This window comes from Takifugu rubripes, chromosome 11 (assembly GCF_901000725.2).
Source record: "Takifugu rubripes chromosome 11, fTakRub1.2, whole genome shotgun sequence".
Classification (NCBI taxonomy): Eukaryota; Metazoa; Chordata; class Actinopteri; order Tetraodontiformes; family Tetraodontidae; genus Takifugu; species Takifugu rubripes.
The window spans coordinates 503,358-518,760 of NC_042295.1; the positions used below are offsets into that span (position 1 = coordinate 503,358).

The following is a 15,403-nucleotide window of genomic DNA, read 5'->3' on the forward strand; positions in this document are numbered from 1 at the left end:
GCGAGGCAGCGTGACCTTCGAATGCGACGCAAACTGCAGCTTCCTCCTGACATTTCTGACTTTGACGTGTTTTAATCTCAAGACTCAGGAAAGTGACGGATCAGTACCGACTCGGCGGGTCAATTATAACAAATATCACAAGCTCGTCATTTAAACGTGATTATACACAATCAGAGGCTCTTTGGTCCAACAAACTCGGCGCAAATACAATAGAATCAGCCTCTTTGGTCCCAAGTAACTGGGTTTACTGATGGGTCAGAACCTGTGCAGCAACTGGTTCAACAACAACTTCTGCTTTTCATGTTAACGAAGGTCTGTTGAGTATCCAGGGAGTAATGAGAGCAAGGCCTCTTAAAAACTCACACTTGCTGGTTTTAAACCCCGTAACAGCAATGGTGCGTTTGTCTGACTAAATAAACACTAACGGCGACGGACAAGGCAACACCCTGGTCCAACATTGAGGTCCAGATGTTTCTGAGCACTTTGGCAGATGAGAGAAGATGGAGATCCACTGTGAGACCTGAAAGAGGCTTATGGGAGGGTCTCCGATATCAGGAAAAGCTAGCAACACCAACGACAAACGCTGGACACTCAAGGAGCGAAGAGCGATGAGCAAAAGGAATAAAAGCTTATTTGAAGAAAGGTGCTACTGGAAGTGGTTTAGTCGACTGGACAGAACTTACAGCAGAAACCGGCGAGCAACAGAAGGGAGCGTTGATGGATGTATTGAGCTGTGTTAACCTGCAGCTGGACGGGACCCTGGAATGTGTCATCGGAGTCTGAAGGATCATCTGAAGGACCAGAACACTCTGCAGTCCTGGCAGAAGTTACGGCCACAATGGGTGGAGAAGAAGGTGTCCAAATGAGTGGAGCAGTGGACTCTGGACTGGGAGCAGCTGGCTGAGGCCATGACACCAGATCCAGCCCCCCAGACGGGTTTATGGGGACAGGCAGGAGACCTGCTGGATGCAGAGACCAGTTGTTAATCCAGATTAGGTCGAAACGGTTAAAGCGTTCCTGTGAATGTAATTTTGTGTTCCGTGATCATTGAAAATCATTTCTGTTCCATTAATTGTCTAAATCACAATGATCTGGATCAACAGTTTTACCTGTTTTAGGTTGTAAAGAGACCATAAAAGCGTCGAGGTCACAGGTTAATTCTGCTTTTAAATTAAAGTCGTCACAGTTTGGAATAAGTGGAGACTTCTTCTGTGCAGTAGACCCGGATCACTTCCAGAGAGGCTTCCAGGGGGAATTCCACAACCTGGAATGATGAGTTTTAATTGGATTTAAGGGCAGGAGTGACCGGGAATGATGCTGCAGTGCACCGCTTTACCTGTAGGGGGCGCGAGCACGGCTACATCTGAAATGGTTTTTATTTTGACGAGACTTTAAAATGTGAACAATAATGTTAAACATTTGAAAATGGTTTAAGCGCTCTTATATTTCAAAAAACCAAACAATTCTCATAGAGAATAGGGAGAGGGGGAGAGGGTGCCCGGGAGGAGAGTGGTCGAGAGAGGTATTACGGCGGGGAGAGAGCAGCAGCACCGACGGCGAGCGCATCTCCGGATTGTTTTTCAGGTAAAATCTCGTCTTTCACCTCATTATTTCGCTCGATTCGTCGCTTTTCACTTCATCAACGTTGATGGCGGCCACATTTAGCCGACTGCGTCGTGTCTGTGGTGGTTTTGTTGCCGATGGCGATGATGGTGAAACTGGTGCCGGTCAGAAACCAGAATAAACCAGTTCCGCTGCGCTGGGCTCCATCCTCGCGGTCAAACATCAGCTTTTAGAGCCCGTGGAAGCAGTTTTCACCTCCCTATCACGGTGGGAGGCTGCGCGCGTGCGTGCGTGAGTGCGCGTGCGTGTCCATTGTTCTGTGTCATCGCGCGCTCCCGTGATTATTTTTACTGCACATTTTAGCTCAGCTGACCCCTGTAAACGTCGTTCCTGACATGTTTCAGGAGGCGGATGCTGGCGCCTGGGCTGGGCTGGAGGATGGAGGCCTGAGGAGGAAGGTGGCCAGGCCTCCTCCTCCTCCTCCTCCTGCTCCAAATCCTCCGCCTCCTCCTCCTCCTCCTCTTCCTCCTGCTCCCGCCGCCCCGCCTCCTCCACCACCTCCTCCTCCTGCTCCTCCTCCAAATCCTCCGCTTCCTCCTCCTCCTCCTCCTGCTCCTCCTCCGCCGCCGCCTCTTCCGCCTCCTCCTCCTCACAACAACAACATCAGATCCCCCGCCCCCTCCTCCTCCTCCACCTCCTCCTCCTGCTCCTCCTCCAAATCCTCCGCTTCCTCCTCCTCCTCCTCCTGCTCCTCCTCCGCCGCCTCCTCCTCCGCCTCTTCCGCCTCCTCCTCCTCACAACAACAACATCAGATTCATTCAGATGATCAAACATTTCAGGGTTTTGATGGTTCATCATCAGGAATAAATCTTGTCTGTGATGTTGGGTTATTTCTACATTTGTCACCTTATACTGGCAACAATAACAGCACGTTTACTTTAATAATTCTGTAGACTTTGTGTGCTTTGATGTCTGGTTACCGTGTGTTCATTATCACCATTTGCGCTATAGCTAGCATGACTCCAAAACATACTTCCTGGATGTTTGTGGACATTCTCTGGATTTTCATTTGTAATGTTAGCGTGGTGAACTTGCTAATGGTTGACGTGGTTTAAACAATATGGCCTCTGACATTTGTTCCCTCAGCTGTTGTGTCGGTCATGTTTGTATCGTTGTGAGCTTCTCAAACGTAGCTGCTAGCCAACCTGCAATACGACTGCCAATAAGCATCATAACAAGTTCTTCACCTTTAGGACTGCTGATGTTAGCATCTTTACCTTTGAGTATACTTCAGCTCAACTGAACAGAAAACATGTTCGTTCTTCGTTGCTAAATGAAAAACTACAAAGACGTAACGTGAAGCTCAAACATCGACTCCGTGTGACTGACTAGTGTCATTTTGAAGCGTTTGTTCAAATCGATGACAGTTTTGATGGACTTGGTGATTGAAATGGTTCTAATCTTGCTCTTTAAGCTACATTATTGATTATTTTGCACACGTCGCTTCTGTACGTGGTTCTTTACAGCAGCTCACTCACAACGATGGGTTAACGCGTATCCGGCTGAGTCATGGTGCTGGTTCTGTTACAACAGGACACACACACACACACACACACACACACACTCACACACACACTGCAGCTCTTTAAATAAACCAAGTGTGCGTCTTGTCTCTCAGGCTGCAGCATCCATCGCTATGACTAAGGAGGAGAACATGGAGTTACAGGAGAAGGAGAGACATGATCATGAAGAGCAGCAGGAAGGGCGGGGCCAGGGAGAGGAGGAGGAGGCCGTGACCGAGGAGGAGGAAGAGGATGAGGACGAGTACGAGCTGGAGGACGAGAAGGAGGACGATGACAAGTTGGATGTGGACGATGATGAGGAAGAGCAGGAGGATGAGGAGAGGCAGGAGAGACAGGAAAAGGAGGCAACCACCGATTCGGACATCAAGGCCCAGACGGAGCGCCAGGCGCTGCCGGTCTCCGGGTACCAGAGCCCAGTTCAGGAGCCCCGCCACAGTCCCATGGTGCACCCTGCTGCACAGGCCCCGCTGCCCAAGGACTACAGTACGTCACGCTTGGGTTAAACTAGGGTTAACCTAGGGTTAGGGTTAAACTAGGGTTAACCTAGGGTTAGGGTTAACCTAGGGTTAGGGGTTAACCTAGAGTTAGGGTTAAACTATGGTTAGGGTTAACCTAGGGTTAGGGGTTTGGGTTAACCTAGGGTTAGGGTTAACCTAGGGTTAGGGTTAAACTAGGGTTAGGGGTTTGGGTTAACCTAGGGTTAGGATTAACCTAGGGTTAGGGTTAAACTAGGGTTAGGGGTTTGGGTTAACCTAGGGTTAGGGTTAACCTAGGGTTAGGGTTAAACTAGGGTTAGGGGTTTGGGTTAACCTAGGGTTTAGGTTAACCTAGGGTTAGGGTTAAACTAGGGTTAGGGGTTTGGGTTAACCTAGTGTTAGGGTTAAACTAGGGTTAGGGGTTAACCTGGGGTTAGGGTTAACCTAGGGTTAGGATGAACCTCGGGTTAGGGTTAAACTAGGGTTATGGTTAAACTAGGGTTAGGGGTTAACCTATGGTTAGGGTTAACCTAGGGTTAGGGCTTAACCTGGGGTTAGGGTTAACCTAAGGTTATGGTTAAACTAGGGTTAGGGGTTAACATAGGGTTAGGATGAACCACGGGTTAGGGTTAAACTAGGGTTAGGGGTTAACCTAGGGTTAGGATGAACCTGGGGTTAGGGTTAAACTAGGGTTAGGGTCAACCTAGGGTTGGGGTTAAACTAGGGTTAGGGTTAACCTAGGGTTAGGGGTTAAACTAAGGTTAGGGTTAAACTAGGGTTATGGTTAAACTAGGGTTAGGGGTTAACCTAGGGTTAGGATGAACCTCGGGTTAGGGTTAAACTAGGGTTATGGTTAAACTAGGGTTAGGGGTTAACCTATGGTTTAGGTTAACCTAGGGTTAGGGTTAAACTAGGGTTAGGGTTAACCTAGGGTTAGGGGTTAAACTAAGGTTAGGGTTAAACTAGGGTTATGGTTAAACTAGGGTTAGGGGTTAACCTAGGGTTAGGATGAACCTGGGGTTAGGGTTAACCTAGGGTTAGGTTAACCCTAACCCCAATAGAGGCACATGGTGGTTTAGTTACGTGTTAAATACCAACTAGGACTTCTTAAATATCTCCTGTACCACCTTAAATTAAACCTCCTCTCCAGGCTTCACCTTCTTTGATCCCAACGATCCGGCCTGCCTGGAGATCCTCATGGATCCTCAGACCACCATCCCGGAGCTGTTCGCCATCGTTCGTCATTGGGTTCCACAGGTGCAACACAAAATCGACATCATTGGCAATGAGGTAAGAAGGTGGTCAGAGGGGGCGTGGCCATTTCCCTGTTTGGCTGTGTAATGGAGAGAGAGAGAGAGAGAGAGAGAGTCTATGAGGCTCGACCATGACAGCAGAACCTGGGCTACACCTGATCCAGGTCCCACTCACGGGTCCGTCCTCTGCTCCTCAGATCCTGAAGCGTGGTTGCCATGTCAACGACCGTGACGGTTTGACCGACATGACCCTCCTTCAACTACAGCTGTAAGGCCGGCGCCCACGGAGTCGGTGAGCTGGAGCTGTTGGTGAGGCGCTGCTCCGGCGCCGCTCCGGCGGCGTTCCGGCGGCGTTCCGGCGTCCTTAACCGGAGCCTCTGCCCCCAACAGGTGACCCCGCCGCCGCTGCGCTGCGACTCAGCTCGCAGCTCATCTCGCTGGGCGCCGACGTGTGGCCTGAGGAGCCGCTGGACCAACATGAACGCCGCTGCCAGCTACGCCGCCTACTTCGATGTTCACGAACTGATCCGAGTCCTGCTGAAGGCCTCCAAACCCAGAGGGTCCGAACGCACCCGAGAAAACCAGAACCTTCAGAGGGAGGATGAGAGAAGGTTCACAAGTGTTGCTGTTACACGTTAAAACGCTCTCGTGTCTCCCTCCTCCTCCCTCTCCTCCCCTCTCCTCTCCTCTCCTCTCTCCCCTCTCCTCCCTCCTCTCCTCCTCTCTCCTCCTCTCCTCCCCTCTCCTCCCCCCTATCCCCCCCCTCCCCCCTCTCCTCTCCCTCTCCTCTCCTCTCCTCTCCTCTCCTCTCCTCCTCTCCTCTCCTCTCCTTCCCCTCTCCTCTCCTCTCTCCTCTCTCCTCTCTCCTCTCCTCTCTCCTCTCCTCTCTCCCTCTCCTCTCCTCCCCTCTCCCCCTCCCCCCTCCCCTCTCCTCCCCCCCCCTCTCCTCCCCCCCCAGTACTGAACTCCACCTGTGGAGACTTCTCCTATGGGACGGCGCTCCACATCGCAGCCTCCAACCTGTGCCTGGGGGCCGTGAAGTGTCTGCTGGAACATGGAGCCGATCCTTCTGTCAGGGTGCGGATGTTCAGGTTCTGATCAGGTTCTGATCTTCAGAACAGTGCAGGAGTCATCTGAGCGTTCTGCTGTGTTCCTCCGGTCCCTGCAGAACGACCAGGGCCTGGTCCCTGGTGACGTGGTTCCTGAACCGATGGACATGAGCCTGGACAAGGCGGAGGCGGCCATGGTGGCCAAAGAGCTGAAGCAGCTGCTGCTGGACGCCGTCCCGCTGAGCTGCAACCTTCCCCGAGCCACTCTGCCCAACTATGACAACATTCCCGGGAACCTGATGCTGTCCTCCCTGGGCCTGAAGCTGGGGGAGCGCGTGCAGCTGGACGACACCAAGGTCAGGTGGCGAGGAGGGCGGGGCTTAGTGCTGATGGGGAGGAGGGCGGGGCTTAGTGCTGATGGGGAGGAGGGCGGGGCATAGTGCTGAGACGATGAGGCTGAAGCTCCTCCCATCAGTGTTTGAACCCATGGAGGGCCCAGCAGCCCCCCTGCTGTTACCACCCAGGGCTAGAGTCACACCTGAGGGCGCTCACCTGAGGGCGCTCGCCTGCGGGCGCTCGCCTGCGGGCGCTCGCCTGCGGGCGCTCGCCTGAGGGCGCTCCCCTGAGGGCGCTCCCCTGAGGGCGCTCACCTGAGGGCGCTCCCCTGAGGGCGCTCACCTGAGGGCGCTCCCCTGTGGGCGCTCCCCTGAGGGCGCTCCCCTGAGGGCGCTCGCCTGCGGGCGCTCCCCTGCGGGCGCTCCCCTGAGGGCGCTCACCTGAGGGCGCTCCCCTGCGGGCGCTCACCTGAGGGCGCTCACCTGAGGGCGCTCCCCCTGGCGGGCGCTCACCTGAGGGCGCTCGCCTGCGGGCGCTCACCTGTGGGCGGCTCCCCTGAGGGCGCTCCCGAGGGCGCTCACCTGAGGGCGCTCCCTGAGGGCGCTCACTGAGGGCGCTCACCTGAGGGCGCTCCCCTGAGGGCGCTCACCTGGTGGGCGCCCACCTGAGGGCGCTCCCCTGAGGGCGCTCACCTGTGGGCGCTCACCTGAGCGTGCTAACCTTGTACCACTGTTCTCCTCCCTCCCAGACGGGGCAACCCTGAGGTTCTGCTGGCACCACAGAGTTCGCCAGCGGTCAGTGGGTGGGGGTGGAGCTGGACGAGCCAGTGGGGAAAAATGACGGCAGCGTGGGAGGGGTCCCCCCCCCGTACTTTCATATGCCCTCCAAACTGGGTAAGCATGGGACAGGAGCTGGTTCCATAGCAGGGGGGCCTGGTAGCTAAATGCTCGGCCCCCCATTAGAGACTCTGGGGGCCACCAGTAGACCAGCGTTCTGAGAGCGGAGGCGGTCTATTGGGCTGCTCAGGTGTCACTAGCTCCTCCAGGTAGGATGGAGCTAGGCCTCTGAGGACCTGGTAGGGTCAGGAGGAGGGTTTTAAAATGATTTCTAAATTTAACGGGCAGCCAATGAAGCGACGCCATTACAGGAGTCATGTGACCTCTGTGGTCAGTACCTGTCAGAACTCTGGCTGCAGCATTTTGGATCAGCTGGAGGCCTCTTAAAGAGGTGTTTGGACACCCTGATAATAAAGAATCACAATAGTCCAGGCCAGGTCTCTACCTGCTCCGTCTCCTCTGGGGTCCTGGACGCACCTGAAGCAGCTGGTCCAGCATTGTGTAACCAGCATGTTGACGTTTAGCATCACGTTTAGCATCACGTTGAGCTCAAACACGGCCACCCACCTGATCTGACAGACTGTTTTTGTGCTGCAGGCATTTTCGCTCGGTCTCAAGATTTCCAAGGTTGTGGATCAGACGCCGTCGTTCCGTCACGTCCACCCCCAGGACGCCACGTCTGGACCTGGCGTCCCGCCTGGTGGCAAAGACCAAGAAGGAGAAGAAGGAGCGGGAGAAGGTGAGCAGGATGTCTGGAGGGACCTGTGGGGGTTGAGGTAAAGCCTTGTGTGCTTGTGTCTTCAGCCCAGAAGAAGAAGACCCTGGTGGCCAGTCTGGATCCTGAGGGACTCAACGTGGAAGTGGGAGACCAGGTCCTGGTCGCAGGACAGAAACATGGAATCGTGCGTTTCTTTGGAAAGACGGACTTTGCTCCAGGTTAGTTGATGAATGCTCAACTCAGCAGAGGTTAGAAGCTGCTGTCATCTTCAGCGTCTTTAGCCTGGACCCTGTCTAGTTTTTTTAAACGGGTCTTTTAGCCTGGACCCTGCTAGTTTAAACAGGTCTTTAACCTGGACCTGCTAGTTTAAACGGGTCTTTAGCCTGGACCTGCTAGTTTAAACGCATCTTTAGCCTGGACCTGCTAGTTTAAACAGGTCTTTAACCTGGACCTGCTAGTTTAAACGGGTCTTTAGCCTGGACCTGCTAGTTTAAACGCATCTTTAGCCTGGACCTGCTAGTTTAAACGCATCTTTAGCCTGGACCTGCTAGTTTAAATGGGTCTTTAGCCTGGACCTGCTAGTTTAAACGCATCTTTAGCCTGGACCTGCTAGTTTAAATGGGTCTTTAGCCTGGACCTGCTAGTTTAAACAGGTCTTTAACCTGGACCTGCTAGTTTAAACGGGTCTTTAGCCTGGACCTGCTAGTTTAAACAGGTCTTTAACCTGGACCTGCTAGTTTAAACGGGTCTTTAGCCTGGACCTGCTAGTTTAAACGCATCTTTAGCCTGGACCTGCTAGTTTAAATGGGTCTTTAGCCTGGACCTGCTAGTTTAAACAGGTCTTTAACCTGGACCTGCTAGTTTAAACGGGTCTTTAGCCTGGACCTGCTAGTTTAAACAGGTCTTTAACCTGGACCTGCTAGTTTAAACGGGTCTTTAGCCTGGACCTGCTAGTTTAAACGCATCTTTAGCCTGGACCTGCTAGTTTAAATGGGTCTTTAGCCTGGACCTGCTAGTTTAAACGGGTCTTAAGCCTGGACCTGCTAGTTTAAACGCATCTTTAGCCTGGACCTGCTAGTTTAAACGCATCTTTAGCCTGGACCTGCTAGTTTAAACAGGTCTTTAACCTGGACCTGCTAGTTTAAACGGGTCTTTAGCCTGGACCTGCTAGTTTAAAACAGGTCTTTAACCTGGACCTGCTAGTTTAAACGGGTCTTAAGCCTGGACCTGCTAGTTTAAACGCATCTTTAGCCTGGACCTGCTAGTTTAAACGCGTCTTTAGCCTGGACCTGCTAGTCTAAACACATATTTAGCCTGGACCTGCTAATTTAAACGCATCTTTAGCCTGGACCTGCTAGTTTAAACGCATCTTTAGCCTGGACCTGCTAGTTTAAACGCATCTTTAGCCTGGACCTGCTAGTTTAAATGGGTCTTTAGCCTGGACCTGCTAGTTTAAACAGGTCTTTAACCTGGACCTGCTAGTTTAAACGGGTCTTTAGCCTGGACCTGCTAGTTTAACGGGTCTTTAGCCTGGACCTGCTAGTTTAAACGGGTCTTTAGCCTGGACCTGCTAGTTTAAAAGCGTCTTTAGCCTGGACCTGCTAGTTTAAACGCGTCTTTAGCCTGGACCTGCTAGTTTAAACGCGTCTTTAGCCTGGACCTGCTAGTTTAAACGGGTCTTTAGCCTGGACCTGCTAGTTTAAAAGCGTCTTTAGCCTGGACCTGCTAGTTTAAAAGCGTCTTTAGCCTGGACCTGCTAGTTTAAACGGGTCTTTAGCCTGGACCTGCTAGTTTAAAAGCGTCTTTAGCCTGGACCTGCTAGTTTAAACGGGTCTTTAGCCTGGACCTGCTAGTTTAAAAGCGTCTTTAGCCTGGACCTGCTAGTTTAAACACATCTTTAGCCTGGACCTGCTAGTTTAAACGCATCTTTAGCCTGGACCTGCTAGTTTACCTCTGCTTCCTGTCTCAGGTTACTGGTTCGGCATCGAGCTGGATCAGCCGACCGGGAAACACGACGGCTCGGTGTTTGGAGTGCGCTACTTCAGCTGCCTGCCCAAATATGGCGTGTTTGCTCCGCCCTCCCGTGTGCAGAGGTGCGTTGTCTGTGTGTCCCTTCGCGTTGCTAACGGCGACGGCCTGGCAGTGACCTTTGACATGGTTGTTCCAGGATTGGCGGCGCGACCGACGGTGCCCAGAAGGACTCCACGGTGAAGAAGGTCCACCAGGTCACAGGTGAGACACGTTCTTCTTCTGTGGTGGCGTTTAGCCCAGACAGCTGCCTCACCTGTCCAACGTCTCCTGCAGTGTCGCAGCCCAAACGCACCTTCAGCACCGTCAGATCCCCCAAAGACCTGACCTCCGAGAGCTCCATGTCCAGGTGGGAACTGTGACCCGCTTAGAAGCAACAGAACCAGAACCCACCGCCTCAGTGTAGCCCCCCTCTTTCTGCTCCTCCTGCTCCTCCTCCTCTCTGACCTGCTCCTCTTTCTCTCCTCCTCCTGCTCCTCTGACCTGCTCCTCTTTCTCTCCTCCTCCTCCTCCCTGATCTCCTCCTCCTGCTCCTCTTTCTCTCCTCCTGCTCCTCCTCCTCTCTGACCTGCTCCTCCTTCTCCTCCTCCTCTCTGACCCGCTCCTCCTCCCCCTCTCTGCTCCTCCTCCTGCTCCTCCTCTCTGACCTGCTCCTCCTCCCCCTCTCTGCTCCTCCTCCTGCTCCTCCTCTCTGACCTGCTCCTTCTCCTCCTGCTCCTCCTCCCCCTCTCTCTCCTCCTCCTGCTCCTCCTCTCTGACCTGCTCCTTCTCCTCCTGCTCCTCCTCCTCCTCTCTGACCTGCTCCTCTTTCTCTCCTCCTCCAGGTTGCTCTTCTGCTGCTGGTTTCCCTGGATGCTGCGTGCAGAGATGCGATCTTAACCACTTCCTGTTTGGCCTCCTTTGATCTTCGGGTTCTTTGTTCCTGTTGTCCCCCCCCCCCCCCCCCCGTGGTTCCTCAGCAGGATTTAGAGTGCCTTGTATCAGATTCCCGTGTCCGTGTTCCGTTGAACTGAAACAAGATGAATTCCGTGAATATTCCCAGCGGTGGTTCCGTCTGCAGATGTTTCTGCCTCTGCTCTTTGATGTGGTGCTCCTGAACCTTCCTGCTCAGGAAGCCCAACAGCACCACACCTGAGTGCTGATCCCACCGGCAGGTGAAGATCTGACCTGTAATCCCAGATTAGCTCCACTAGTTCTAGTCCAGGACGTCCCTTCAAAGACGTCCCGTCTCTTTGATCTAAAACACCTGACACGCCCCCTCGTCATGTGATCACGTAGCAACACAATCCAACAACTTGGACAGATTCGTTGTAGATTCCAAACGTCACGTCTCAGGTCACTCCGAGTGTGGCCGTCATTCCCAACTCATTCCCAACTCATTCCCAACTCCTGGAATGCTGAAGGGGAACTCACCACGTGATCTTGCTGTGTTGAAGCCTCCGTGTTGAACTTCTCTTCTGTGGCCACCAGGTGTCAGCAGTGAGCCGCCGTGTGTCACGTGGTGACGTCACCACTTCCTGGTTCCCGCATTATTTTCTTGGTTTCCAGGTGTGAAAATCAGCCCATAAAGATTCCTGTTGCATATAGCACCTGGAAGGAGGAAATGAACCAGAAACTGGTTATTTGGGAAACGGATCCACGAGTAGATCGATTGGTTCTGATCCATCTGTGTCGGAATAAGAATAAACTGGTTGTTTTAACAGGAAGATGAATTTACAGTATATATCCTATATTTTGATATTTTCACCAAGTGTACTTTAGGTTCTTCAGTTTTGTGTCTGTCACTCTTCTACACACACACACGTGTGTGTTTGTGTGTGTGTGTGTGTGTGTGGGGCTCTTGTTTAATGTGTGTGTACACTGCTAGAAACAGGAAGCTGAGGGGTTGGACTTCCTGATGGCGACAGAAACTTCCTGCATGCTCCTAATGTGTCAGCATGGACGTGCTCCCAGTAACCCCCCAGTAACCCCCCCAGTAACCCCCCAGTAACCCCCCCCGGTAACCCCCCAGTAACCCCCCCGGTAACCCACCCAGTAACCCCCCCGTAACCCACCCGGTAACCCCCCCGGTAACCCCCCACAGTTCAATAAAGACTTTGATGGTTTTCTACCTCTCCTCATTTCCTTGTGGTGAGCCAGGACATGACCTATGACCTATGACCCCTCACCTGTGGGCCGACTCAGGCCACCATGGCTGTGTCCGAAACCACCCCCTGTACCCTACATAGTGCACTCAATCGTGTGGACGCCATTTTGAAATAGTGTCCGAATTCTTAGTGAGCATCGCGAGTGCACTCAATGTATCCCACAATGCACTGCAAAAAGTAGTGTACAACCGATGCCCCCGAACTGGGTGATATATCCCATCAGCCTTTACGGTATCACGTGATAATCTGTCGATGGCGGGTAAACGGGCAGTAATGACGTACAAATCTATGTAATATTATGTTATTATTATTATTATTATATGCTATTTGTTTCACATATCTTACTAGAGCGTAAAATTCTTTCACTTTAGTGGAACATTGCTGCCTCCATTTTAAATATTTTTTTGCCTTTATTTATTTATATGCGACTACAAGCATCTTATTAGATTACGTCACCGGACACTAATTATTTGAGATAATAAGGAAGTGTTATGTTATTGTTATTGACGTTAATATTTTAATCTATTATTATATAAAGATAATAATAGGGTAAAATATTGCATTTTCAAAGAAACGACCGCTGAATGTGTTTGGGTGTTTGGGATGGGTTAAAATAATTAAATGGACCTGGCCACTTTTCCCGGGGAACGATTCGTGATTATTATGCGACAACATTACGTCATTTTACGTGCGCCGTAGTGTCCGAAGTGTCCGAAAGCTAATTTTGAATTGAGTGCGCTACGTAGTCCACTCATCCATGTCCCCCATGTAGTGAGTAGTGACCAGGGGACGAGTGGGTGGTTTCGGAAACAGCCCATGACTCCATTAGAAAGAACATGACGTCTGAGGTTGCCATAGCAACATTTATTTCTAACATGTTTCTCTCAATAAATTACAAAAAAAAAAAAAAGGTCCAAATAATTGGAATCAATGCTGGATGAGTCCGACCGAGCCGAGCTTGGGGGCTCCTCCTGAACCTGAGCACCTGTCCAGGTGAGCCGAGGTCATCGGGTGGGCGGCGCTGCTCAGAGGACGGACGCCGCGGCCTTGGTGTCCGCTGACCTTTGACACGGAGAGGACGAAGACTTGACCTTGGCGCTGCGCTGCTGCTTCCGCCGAGCTCTGCGGTTCTTGAACCAGACCTGAGACAGGTGAGAGTCACGTGACCAACATTAGCAGGAGCTTCACAACACGTGACCTAACGGCTGAGTGGCGTCACCAGTGACGTAAGCTCGCCCCACCCTCACGGTCTCCTCGCTCAGCCCGCTGCGCTTCGCCACCTGCGCGCGCGCCTCCGCCGGCGGGTAGTCGGTGAGATCAAAGAGCGCCTCGAGCTGCCGCAGCTGCGCGTCCGTGAACACCGTCCTCACGCGCGCCCTCTGGCGCAGCTGCGCCTGCGCGGGCACGCCGGCCGGACAGTAACCATGGTGATCTGCCAGCGGAACTTCTGGGGAGGAAACGGAGCTTTTAGTTTTCAACATTTCATCTGGGTTTTGGTTCCACGTGACCGTCAACTTTAGCATAGCTGCGTTAGCTTAAAGATCAATGGAGCCGCCGCCACAAACGAGCCCGAACAGCAAAGTTTGTTCCAGGTTAAATGAACGACCCACGGAGCCGGACTCGGTTCCCCAGAGTTGGGCCCGGTGGGGAGCAGCTTGGGTACCTGGAGCCTCGCGCAGGTGCAGATGAACTCCGGAGGCGGAACACGCGCAGCTGAAGTCCGGACGACGGAAGTACTGGAAACCCGGTTCTGTGAAGCTGAGCCCGAACTGGAGCAGGAGCGGCGGGGGCCCGCGGAAGGCCCCGGGGTCCGCGGCGAGGCTGCGGTGCTGCTGCGGTTCGGTCCGGCCCAGCCCGAGCTGCGGGGACAGGATGCGCTCAATGCTGAAGTCCGACGGTCCGCTTCCGTCCATGGGTCCAGTTTGTGACCCGGGATGGAACCGGTCCCATTTAAACAGGAACAGGAGGGTCACACTCGCAGGTGTGAACGAGCGCGTGTTCGCTGGACCCACTTCAGAGGGAGCAGAACCATCGGCTGGTTGTTTGGACTTTTCTCTTCTTCTGACACATCGAACAAGTTCAAACCCAGAACTTTGATGGCACCAATTAAACTTTGGTGTTAAAAATAAGAAAACAGTCGAGCAAATAGAACAAAGTAAAAATCCGATGGTCAAAACCGCGCTAAATATAAAGTGATGATCAGACACGATGGGTAGAATCACGATTAATAAGATTAATTTAAATTAATTAATTCATGGAGCGGAGCGGCTGCAGTACTCGCTGCTGTCCAGCAGAGGTCGCCTGTTCAAAGAGCTAAAATGGTTTTGACGAAACTGAACTTCAATCAAAAAGAATCAAAATCCTGGAATCGAATTAACTTACTAAAATGTATTGATAAAGTTGATCAGTCTTATCACCATCATGTGCTGTTAGATCTACAGATTTAATGTGTCACCAGAAATATTTACAGATTAAATTAAAGCATTTAAAGAAGTGAAACATGAAAAGAATTGTTCTTTCTGTTCGTCAAACGTTGTGATCAGTCCTGTGAGGTAACTATTTAAAACTCTTGTGAACACTGTGATAAATATGAAATGTTTGACACTTCAAAAGGTTCAAAGTCCGTCATTTAAATATGAAGCAGCGGGATTAAAGAAGATAAAGGATCCTAAATGTGTTAAAACAGACATGTGATGTTCGTTCACTGAGGCAAGATCAATCAGTGATCAGTAACAGATCGTTCTGTTTGAACCCAGCCTGCGCTGATCGATCACCAGATTAACGGGAAGAATCAAAGAAATCGTAGATGAAAGAAGTAGAAGTAGTTTAAATATCAATCAGCTGATCTTCTAAGACAGAAACGGATCATTATCTGGATCACAGCAGCAGGTCAACATGATTTAACCAGGTTTTACTGTGAAAATCTCCCAAACCTCCCGCAGAACCGATGCAGCAGCCGGCGGCGTCCAGCAGGGGGCGCCACCGCGCAGGATTCTGCAACATTGAAACAGGCCTCATTTCTTCTGTTGTCATAAACTACAGTTTCTGAACCCAGCAAAGTAGTTGGGCCAGTCCTGGTCCAGCTCCCTGGACCCACTGGTGACCCTCACTGGACCCACCGGTGACCCCACTGGACCCACCGGTGACCTCACTGGTGACCCCCACTGGACCCACCGGTGACCTCACTGGTGACCCTCACTGGACCCTCACTGGACCCACCGGTGACCCTCACTGGTGACCCTCACTGGACCTCACCGGTGACCCTCACTGGTGACCTCACTGGTGACCTCACTGGTGACCCTCACTGGACCTCACCGGTGACCCTCACTGGTGACCTCACTGGTGACCCTCACTGGTGACCTCACTGGACCCACCGGTGACCTCACTGGTGACCTCACTGGTGACCCTCACTGG

General features: G+C 52.2%; 2 protein-coding genes and 1 long non-coding RNA gene across 6 annotated transcripts; 1 reads left to right on the forward strand and 2 right to left on the reverse strand.

Moving 5' to 3' along the window:
- Positions 1 to 712: 712 nt before the first annotated feature.
- On the reverse strand, positions 713 to 2,065 carry LOC115251464 (uncharacterized). Of its 3 annotated transcripts, XR_003890019.1 has the most exons (4): positions 1,604 to 2,065; positions 1,337 to 1,357; positions 1,110 to 1,264; positions 713 to 962 (listed from the first exon to the last, which is right to left on the reverse strand). It is a non-coding gene; the product is annotated as an uncharacterized lncRNA (long non-coding RNA). The 3 variants fall into 3 exon arrangements; XR_003890018.1 differs by lacking the exon at positions 1,337 to 1,357; XR_003890017.1 differs by lacking the exon at positions 1,604 to 2,065 and having other exon boundaries at positions 1,337 to 1,474.
- On the forward strand, positions 1,458 to 11,803 carry clip3 (CAP-GLY domain containing linker protein 3). Its single transcript, XM_029843815.1, is given in 18 exon segments — positions 1,458 to 1,584; positions 3,242 to 3,629; positions 4,773 to 4,912; positions 5,073 to 5,132; positions 5,134 to 5,167; positions 5,266 to 5,327; positions 5,329 to 5,434; positions 5,834 to 5,952; positions 6,044 to 6,280; positions 7,009 to 7,153; positions 7,287 to 7,288; positions 7,694 to 7,744; positions 7,746 to 7,834; positions 7,899 to 8,032; positions 9,784 to 9,907; positions 9,982 to 10,046; positions 10,119 to 10,191; positions 10,667 to 11,803. Coding segments are annotated over 17 exon segments (1,866 nt in total). The 5' UTR covers positions 1,458 to 1,584; positions 3,242 to 3,259; the 3' UTR covers positions 10,722 to 11,803.
- A 1,030-nt stretch (positions 11,804 to 12,833) lies between these two features.
- On the reverse strand, positions 12,834 to 15,370 carry LOC101062944 (homeobox protein goosecoid-2-like). 2 transcript variants are annotated; one of them, XM_029844422.1, is made up of 3 exons: positions 13,653 to 15,370; positions 13,209 to 13,436; positions 12,834 to 13,131 (listed from the first exon to the last, which is right to left on the reverse strand). In XM_029844422.1, the coding sequence occupies exons 1-3, from the start codon at positions 13,900 to 13,902 to the stop codon at positions 12,917 to 12,919; spliced, it is 693 nt and encodes a 230-aa protein (XP_029700282.1). In that variant the 5' UTR covers positions 13,903 to 15,370; the 3' UTR covers positions 12,834 to 12,916. The 2 variants fall into 2 exon arrangements, with proteins under 2 accessions (XP_029700282.1, XP_003976689.2); XM_003976640.3 differs by having other exon boundaries at positions 13,231 to 13,436; positions 13,653 to 15,361.
- Between the last annotated feature and the right edge of the window lie 33 nt (positions 15,371 to 15,403).

Bases quoted from the DNA above. Each gene is read 5' to 3' on its own strand.
- LOC101062944 (XM_029844422.1), bottom strand. From the start codon at position 13,902: ATGGACGGAAGCGGACCGTCGGACTTCAGCATTGAGCGCATCCTGTCC. The intron at 13,437-13,652 runs GTACCCAAGCTG...TTTCCTCCCCAG, and splicing joins GCACCTGCGCGAGGCTCCAG to AAGTTCCGCTGGCAGATCAC. The intron at 13,132-13,208 runs GTGACGCCACTC...CACCTGTCTCAG, and splicing joins GGGGCGAGCTTACGTCACTG to GTCTGGTTCAAGAACCGCAG.